The sequence below is a fragment of the Oratosquilla oratoria genome, chromosome 22, assembly GCF_046742065.1.
Source record: "Oratosquilla oratoria isolate Oo_2021 chromosome 22, ASM4674206v1, whole genome shotgun sequence".
Lineage (NCBI taxonomy): Eukaryota > Metazoa > Arthropoda > Malacostraca > Stomatopoda > Squillidae > Oratosquilla > Oratosquilla oratoria.
In genome coordinates, this window is record NC_134798.1 from 38,971,217 (window position 1) to 38,981,216 (window position 10,000).

The following is a 10,000-nucleotide window of genomic DNA, read 5'->3' on the forward strand; positions in this document are numbered from 1 at the left end:
AGTAAAGGGTGGAGAAGACTCATGGGGGAAATGTTCTACTTGAGATGATTATTGACCACACAATGACACAATGAATCCAAGAGAACACTAAGTATAGAAATGAAGAAGAACCATCGAGACTAGACCTAATAATCACATCAGAACCTGAAATAGTGGAAAAGATAGAATACCAGGCGCCAATAAGTAAAAGTGACCACATATTGATAGAACTAGAACTAAATGAGAAAAAATACATGAAAAGAAATGAACAATATAGAAAAGGAAGATTGATGTATGAAAAAACAAACTTTGATAAAATAAGAGAATTCTTTCAAAATGAAAAATGGGAAAGAATACACAAAGAAGATACAACAGTAGAAGAGAAATGGAACATTTTGACAAAAAATTATAAAAAAGGAGTGGAAAAGTATGTCCCAAGACAAAAACAAGAAAAAGAATATGTAAAGTGCTGGTACAACAAAAGTTGTAGAGTGTTAAAAGACAAAAGAGACAAAGCTTGGACCAGATGGAAAAAAAACAAAAGACCCGAAAAATGGAAAATATATACTTGTTATAAAAATGAATATGTACAAGCGTGCAGAGAGGAAAAGAGAAAATATGAAAAAGATGTCATAGAAAAATGTAAAGATCAACCAAAACTATTCTACAGATTTGTAAACAACAAACTGAAAAACAAACAAGACTTGGAGAAATTAAGACAAGGATGAGTTGAATACACAGAGGAAATAGAAATGGCGGAAATTATGAACAAGCATTTTAAATCAGTGTTTACAAGGGAGAATATACAACCGGAAGAGATCGAATGGAAAGAGAAAGTCCCCCCTATGAAAGAAATAGAAGTAACAAAGAATGAAATAATGAAACACTTGAGTAATCTTGATGTTAGAAAATCGCATGGACCAGATGAAATAGCAAACTGGATTTTGAAAGAATGCAGATATGAACTGGCAGACAAAATACATAGCATAATAAACAGTTCCTTGAAAGAAGGAAAAGTTCCAGATGATTGGAAAAAAGCAAATATAGTACCTATATATAAAGGAGGTAATAAAGAAGACCCTACCAACTATAGACCAGTCTCTCTAACAAGTACAATAGCAAAAATTTGTGAAAGAATTATCAAAAGTAAATGGGTAAAATATTTAGAAAAAAAAAAAAAAAACAGCGTGCTAAATCCAAGGCAATTTGGATTCAGACAAGGACGATCATGCGTCACTAATTTAATATGTTTCTATTCAAGGCTAATAGATATAATACAAGAAAGAGATGGATGGGCTGATTGTGCATTTCTAGACCTAAAAAAAGCCTTTGACAAAGTACCACATAAGAAGTTGCTTAAGAAATTAGAAACTGAAGGAGGAATACAGGGCAAACTGCTTAAATGGATGGAAGACTTTTTGCAAGAAAGAAAAATGAGAGTAGTGATAAGAGACAAACACTCAAAATGGGATGACGTAATAAGCGGTGTTCCACAAGGAACAGTTCTGGCCCCAATAATGTTTGCTATATATATATTAATGATATGGATGAAGAAATTGAAAGTTATATGAGCTTCTTTGCAGATGATGCAAAACTATCAAAAAAAGTGAACACGGAAGAAGATTGTGAGTCACTACAGAGTTATCTAAATAAAGTATGGGAATGGGGTAGGAAGTGGGAGATGGAGTTCAATACAAAAAAGTGTAGTATAATGGAATTTGGAAAAAGCAAAAACAGAATAACAGGATCATATCAATTGGGAGAAGAAGGAATAAAAAAAGTAGAAAATGAGAAGGACCTGGGAGTCATTGTTATGAATAATATGTCACCTGAGAAACATATAAATAAGATTTTTGGAAAAACTTATAATTTGATAAGAACAATCAAAGTGGCATTTACATACCTGGATGAAGAAATGGTGAAGAAAATTCTAATCACTCTGATAAGACCAAGATTGGAATATGCTGCAACGATGTGGTCACCAAATACAAAAAAAAAAATGTACAAAAAAACTTGAAAGAATACAAAGAGCAATTACAAAATTGGCACCAACACTCTCAAAACTAACATATGAAGAGAGACTAGCAAAACTTGAACTACAGACACTAGAGCAAAGAAGAGAGAGAGGAGATTTGATAGCTATTTACAGAATCATGAAAGGCATAGAAATTATTGATAGAGAGAATCTGATAAAATGGGATGATAGAAATACAAGAGGGCACGGAAAGAAAATCAAGAAAGACAGCTATAGAAGAGATATGGAAAAAAACAGGTTTCCTCGCAGAGTAATAGACAGTTGGAACAAGTTAGATGAGAAAGTGGTGTGTGCAAAAACAATACATGAATTTAAAAATATTTTAGATAAAATGAGATATGAAGACGGGACACCACGAGCATAGCTCCCCTTCCCGTAAAATACAACTAGGTAAATACAACTAGGTAAATACACACACACACACACACACACACACACACACACACACACACACACACACACACACACACACACACACACACACACACACACATATATATATATATTTATATATATTTCTGTAAAATTATGACATTTGGCTTAACAATTGGCTATGCATTGGCTATACACCTGCTTCCCACGAGGCAATGGTGTTATCATTGTACCATACTGACCATATAAAAGGAACAATCTGAAACTTGACTATTCCTCAACATCAACTCGCATGGTACATTATATATTCTTAATAATAGTATTCATGCAAAGTATATGAAATTACGACAAATAGACGAACAAGCATCTTTCTTTCAGGAATGGAAAATAATTTCCATTTCTGGTTAGAAAGCTAATCACTCCTAACAACCCCCTAAGTAAGCCCATAACGACTTCTTACAGCCCCCTCAAGCCCCCCTACTTCCTTCTGTGCCAAAGCCCCTTTTGGTATCAGGTGGCTGGGGTCATTAGGCCCTTTCCATCATCTCCCCCCCTTCCCCCTTCCCCTTCTCCTCTCCCACGCTCCCCACTCTCCCTCCCTTTTCCTCTCCTTCTCTTCCCCTTCCTATTCCTCCTCCCCCTCCTCACTCTCCCCCCGCCCTCCTCCCCTTTCCCCCCCTCCTCACTCTTCCCCCGCCCTTCTCTCCTTCCCTTTTCCTCTCCTTCCCCTTACTATTCCTCCTCCACCCCGTCCTCCTCTCCTCTTCCTCCCCCCTCCTCACTCTTCCCCTGCCCTCCCCTCCTCCCTTCTCCTCTCCTCCCCTTCCCCTTCCTATTCCTCCTCCCCTTTTCCTCCCCCCTCCCTTCTCCTCTCCTCCCCTTCCCCTTCCTATTCCTCCTCCCCTTCCTCATTCGCCCCCACCCTCTCCCTCCTCCCCCTCCTCACTCTTCCCCCACCCTTCTCCTCTCCTCCCCTTCCTATTCCTCCTCTCCTTCCTCACTCGCCCCCCCACCCTCTCCCTCCTCCCCCTCCTCACTCTTCCCCCACCATTCTTCTCTCCTCCCCTTCCCCTTCCTATTCCTCCTCCCCTTCCTCACTCGCCCCCACCCTCCCACTCCTCACTCGCCCCCCGCCCTCCCCCTCCCCCCTTTCCTCCCCATCCACTCCCTCGCACTCCCAGTCACGTAGAGTGCACCACCAACTACAGTATTGTATTCCTCTTCGTTCAACGCCTCGACATTATTATTTGCTCACTGGATTACTTATATGTTTGTTTGCTTATTTTCTTGTTTCTTTATTCATGAATTCATTTATCTATTGATTGATTGATTAGTTGGTTGCTTGGTTGATTGTTTGATTGATTGCTTGATTGGTTGGTTGGTCGCCGGTTGGTTGACTTGGTTGGTTGACTGATCTATTTATCTATTTATTTATTCATATACCTATTTATTAGTAGATTTATCTACTGTATAAATTTGTATCTATTTACTCGTTTACATATAATCTACTTACCTATTCATCTATTTGTTTATTTATCTATGTATTAATTTTCATTTGTCATGTATTAATCTTTATTTATTAATTTATTACTATTATTTATTCATTATCAGTATCGATTTATTTTATCGGTTAATTTTTACTTAATTATTTTTTAATCCATTAATTGATTTATTTTTTCGTATCCGACGGTCCGACCTAGTTATAGACCAAAAGGTCTCTCTTGTAAAACCTTTGGATATCATATGGAGCGAGTATGCCGTCAACGGATATGCGGAGAATCATTTAATTTCATTGTAATTATTAATTTTCATTATGTTTTGATTAATTCAGTGAAATGGCACTTGTGTTCATCGATGGCTATTCTATTTATATTATTTTTGTTGACATTTAATCCCTCATGAAGATCCCTAAATCCCATTCCTCCTTTGTTTTTTGGGAAATGTTTAATATCCCATTCTATAACTCCATGGCAGTCTCTCTCTCTCTCTCCCTCCCTCTCCTTCTCTCTCTATTTCCCTATTCTTTGGCTTTATCCCAAGATTTTGCATTTTTGACGTTGAATTTTATTTCTTTGGGTTTAACTTTTCGTTTTCTACTACTGGTTCCTTCCATCAGCCTCATTTAAGTTTCTTGTAGTAATTACAATCCTCTTCACTCTGTTTTACTCGACATGAGTTTGATATTAATCATCATTTACGTATCTGCCTATTCCATTCACCAGTAACCTTCATCAAGAACACTGCTGTGATATCTCGCCTCCTTTTAATCCTACATTTCATCCTTTGAAAACTGGTTGCATAAACCTGATTAATCTGGTATGATGTTTTTAGACAAGAATCATATCGTGATTTGTTATTTTGAAACATGTTCGTACTCACGCATTATTGTTTAATGAATGAAGCCTAAAAACAAAATCATAAGAACGATATAATTTTGTGTTGTTTATCTGGAACAATTGCGATTTATCAATGCTGTCATGATAAAAACATTGCTGAATCGTGTTCTTTAGACTTCTTTGTTTATTAACAAGTGAAAGAATATATACCTGAAAAAATACACACTACACATAACGTTGAAATAAAAAAATTACATGAAACTTGTTTATTTTTATAAACTCTTTTCAACTAAAGTCTTCAGAAAAATGTTTCCAGTGTTCCGAAACCCGTTCCCACGGTGACATGTTTGTAAACAAACAAAACGATGGGAGATTGTAGAATTCAAACTCTTCTCTTCGTATTTTCGCTATTTCACATTATTCTGGCAAGGACTTTCGAATCAGTTCCATTTATCCAGGAGGATTCGTGCCTTGAAAACGAAATATTTGACTATGTATCATTGCAATGCATCCCTTGTTCAGAAAATCAGACTCGAGATGAAAAGGATATATATCGTTGTGTATGCATGCCTGGGATGAAAACTGTACACGATAGCAATGGCATATCATGCACTGCCTGTCCCAGCAATCAGGTACCTTCACAAGACAAACTAACATGTATTCCGTGTGGAGAAGGCTTGGATTATAATCCAAAAACAAAGCAGTGTGATGGATGCATTTTGTGGGAAACAAACACAACGCAAATAGAAGAGACCAATATTCTGATCGACCAATTTGTAAATGGCACCAGTTTTGAACATAAGGTATGTGACACATGTTCTTCGACATCCGTGCCCGGTGCTGATAGAACTAGTTGCATTCCCTGCCATTCCAGTTTCTATGCAGCAGGGAAAGGCACTTGCAGTTGCCCCGAGAAATATGTAGAATATGATGGAATGTGTATTTCTCAGAGTGAACTTGATCAAATTCCTGCTGATCAGACTAGTTATACAATTACCTATGACAATGGTTTTCAACTTGAATCTTTGTTTTTTGTTGAAAATTATGTGTCATCTGCTTATGGATGCACTTTTAAGAAGAACAAGACAGCTTGTCAAATACTGGCTAATATGTGTACACTCCTACACTATAACTTCAAGGAAGAGGCCAGTGTTTGTGGCTACTACAGGGATGAATATGGTACAAATTTTATTAAATTACCGGATTATGTTCCATGGCTTTACTATATGGAGGGTGAAGCAGGAATTTATTTGGCTAAGTCAAGACTGAAGACACAGTACACATTTTATAAGAACAAAGGTACTTCTAAACTAAAGTTTGAAGTTGCAAAATATTCTGCACATGGCAAATTTCTGGGCTCTGGTCTCTTGGAAGATGAAATGATCTTTTGTCCTGATATTAGACAGCATCTATCTTCAGCCATGCAGTTTGGTACAACATTTGTACGCAGCTGTAGGATAAATGTTAAAGATGTGTGGGATAAATATGAAACTATTTTTTATGATGTCTTCTTGGAAGACAGAATCAATGAAGAGGAAGTACAGCGATATGCTGTTCCAGTGTTAAACAAAAATTACAAAGAAGATGGCGATTACTTCAACAGAATGGATATGAAAAAATGGCAACTTACGCGACGACTCTTTTTGTTTGACAATTTAAGTGGAAATGAAAAACTAAAACCAACTGCGACTGAAGGAAGATCGGGAGCAGAAGTCGTAAGATATGTAAAGCATATGGAGTTTGTAATCAGACTTCGAGAAGGAGAAGAAGCAGGATTGATTTATCCACCACTAATTAAAGTTTCATATGGTGAACTGAAAGGCGATGATTATGCTTCTGGAAAAGAAATTGATATTACATTAGAAATTACATATACAATGAACTTTGCTCAAGTTCAGAAGGATCTTTCTATTGCTATAGGAGTGATGAGTGCTCTGGCGACATTGTGGTCATTTATTGAAACTTGGGGTTGGTTTCGTAGAACTGGGAAACTTGGAATTGATTTGAGAACCATAGTTCATTTACTTCTTATTGAGTGTGGTAATCTGGCCAATATTTTTTTCATAGTCATATTTTTCTCTTGTTTCTATTGGACAGTTTTCTTCAAAAGGCAAGATGTCATTCATGTTTTTCTGCCAAGTAAGGAGCAGGAGGAGCTTCTTGGAAAATACATCACTGCCGCTTTTTATCTCAAACTGTTTCGTGTATTGTATTTTATATATTTGCAAGTAAACATTGACATGTTTATTATTGATTGGGAACAGCCAAGGGCTCGTAATTCCATACCGCATCCCCACAAGTCTAGAAAAGGAGCCCAGCCAGAGAGCGTAGAATCAGAACAACCTATCAGCATTTGGAGAACTTACTTTATCGCTAATGAGTGGAATGAAATTCAGACATTAAGGCGTACAAACTTACCCCTGCAATTACTAGCCACTCTTTTCTTTATGGAAGTTGCTGGATTTAAAAACTTGGCCTCCTCTGATCCATACAGTAATTTCCATCCGAGTACATTAGATTATGTTCCTCCTCAAAGTTTTGTGTGTCGCTTTGCTATAAGTACTGTAGTTTATATAATCATATTCCTTGTACAGTGGATATTTAAAGCATTGTTGTATGAACGATATGTAGAAAACAAACTCCAGCAGTTTGTTGATCTCTGTTCACTTGCTAACATTAGCATTTTTATCTTGGAATATTCTGTGTACGGGTATTACATACATGGCAGAAGTGTACATGGACATGCAGATGTGAACATGCAGTCGTTTTATGAACAACTGAAACGAGAGGAAGAAGATTTGTGTGGGAATCGGGGTCTTGAGCCACCAAGTGAGTGTCAGACGTTTGAGGTAGCGGTAACTCAACAGTTCAGGGATCGCTATGACAACATTTTGAAGCCTATCACTGATATGGCTGGGATAGACAGGCCAAGGAGCAGAGGCAAAATGGCAGTTGCAGAGATGGAAAGAAGTGTACATGCCCACGAGTCAATGAAGAAGTTCTTTTCACTATTTCTCCAGCATGCATTGAAAGGTTTGGATTATATTGTAAAGGAAAAATTGTTTCTCGAAAGTATGCTGGACATTGAGTTCCAGGAACCTGAAGACAAGTCGCTTTTCTTCCGAGACAACATCCACTCCTTTGATCGAGTTTTATTGTTTGGCCACGAAGGTTGTCTGGTGATCTTTGAGCTTCTGCTCATAATATATATTGATCTTTTGGTGTCCAATTTCACATTAGCTGCTGTAGTCACTTTTGTAGCTTCATTTCTCCTCAAGGTAGTTAGAAATGCACTTGGAAGAAAAAATGTTGTCAGAAAGACTTTGGTGGATCAAAGATTTTTGGTCTAATATTTGTGTTTTTATTGGTAAATTGTATTACCATAATAAGAAATCAATGCACAATATGGTGTTATCTAGTCCATCCATTTAATATGTGATAGATTATTACAGTAATAACTAGAGTTTGATTACTATTTTTACATGGTGCCATACTGTAGATTGCTTTGACTTTTTGTGTGCCATCAGTAAAGTGTACTGTGAAGTGGCTGACAATTATTTGTAATGAATAGATCTGATATTAATTGATTTTTATATATCCATTTACTGGACAGATGTGGTGAAATATAATTGTGTGGCATTAGCCAGAAAAGTGAAAAATGTCTTATAAGTGTCATAGGTAATGGAAATATAATAAAAATAAGCTTAACCCATTCTATACTGAAAACTAAATATGATTGTGATTTACTCTGTGGGAGAGGAGTATTATATATATATATATATATATATATATATATATATATATATATATATATATATGTATGTATGTATGTATATGTATTTTTTTTTTATCATTATTTGACCCCATTTGCTTGGGTGCTGTTCTTTATTTGGATTAACTTGTCTACTCTAAAGTAGAACTAAGCTTGTACATACATACATACATACATACATACATACATACATACATACATATACCAAGGGCTTTTTCTCCCTTACAAGGGAGGTAGCCAAAGTCAAAGGCATAAATCCACTCCCACCCATTTCATCCCCACATACTTCACTCCCATTCACCACCCCTCCCTCCCTCTTTTCTTGGCTCCTCCTGGATGATGGGTCATCCATGCATCTCGCCCTTTGCCCTGGGTCAAAAGTGATGCAGCAAGACACAGCGCATCCACAATAATGCTGCTTCATTTAACTGCCGACCCCCCCCTCCCCCTCCGTCCCTTCATGCAGAAAAAGATGGGGAGAAATTCCTTAGGGCTGCGTCAAAATATCATTCACACGTACTCCCTCCCCCTCCCCCATCCCCCACTCACCATTAGCCAGAACAAAATATACAAAGTTTGTTAATGTAGCAAGGGATCAACCTCACCAATAATGTAATTCATTATTTTACAACCTTAATGTAAATTATCACACTAAGCTTGTAAAATAACAAGTTCCATTATTGGTGAGGTTGATCCTTTGCTGCATTGATAAACTTTGCATATTTTGTTCTGGCCAATGGTGGGTGATTTTATTCAGCTGGGTCTTGTACTGAAGGGGTTAATAGAAAGAAATATAAATCCTCGGTGGGACAAAATGATGCGATGTTAGCGGTGGTGAAAATTATCCGTAATGTCATCTGGTTAATGGGGCTAAGTCACAGCCATGCCATGCAGTATAACAGAACGGGATGAAAGATGTAAATCTGGGAGAGTTTAATTATACTCGGACACGTTAAGAATTGTTAGGAGCATAAAAGAGATTTCCCCGAGGAAAGGCTTGTTTCGTGCCTCTCCTTGATCATCTCTGCAAATTGTAAAAAGAAGTTCTTGTGACTTTGCTCTGTTATTCTACAGGGAGTTTCAAAAGTTGTCATAGCAATTTTTAGCAAAATATAACTATAATATATTTACAAAACATTTTTGAAATGCTTGCTTGACTATTCAATCATGGTGATGAGTTTTGAGAATTTGTTTCTGTTTTTATGATAAAAGTGTTTTTAAAGGGTATTTGAAAAAAAAAAGGTCAGTGTGTGGGCAATTTTGGGACACTGTATTGTGAAAGAGAAACCTGTCTTGACTTAAGATCTAAGTATGATTCAGAATAAGTTATTATATTTTCAGAGTAAGAAGGAACTGGTAGCATCAATAAAATAAGTTACCTCTAATATGTATATTTGTTTCTCAACCTTTGATACATTGATTTTATGGATTGATGTCGAGTGAATAGTCCAAATTAATGTTTAACATCTATAATATGAAATTCTTACATCTGAGCATAGTACATGA

The 10,000-nt window shown here is 36.8% G+C and overlaps 1 protein-coding gene across 1 annotated transcript; it reads left to right on the forward strand.

Annotated features, from left to right (window-relative positions):
• The first annotated feature begins 5,060 nt into the window (after positions 1-5,060).
• On the forward strand, positions 5,061-8,478 carry LOC143037476 (meckelin). Its single transcript, XM_076205754.1, has one exon. It carries the CDS (start codon positions 5,088-5,090, stop codon positions 8,070-8,072), a length of 2,985 nt encoding a protein of 994 aa, XP_076061869.1. The 5' UTR covers positions 5,061-5,087; the 3' UTR covers positions 8,073-8,478.
• The last annotated feature ends 1,522 nt before the right edge of the window (positions 8,479-10,000 follow it).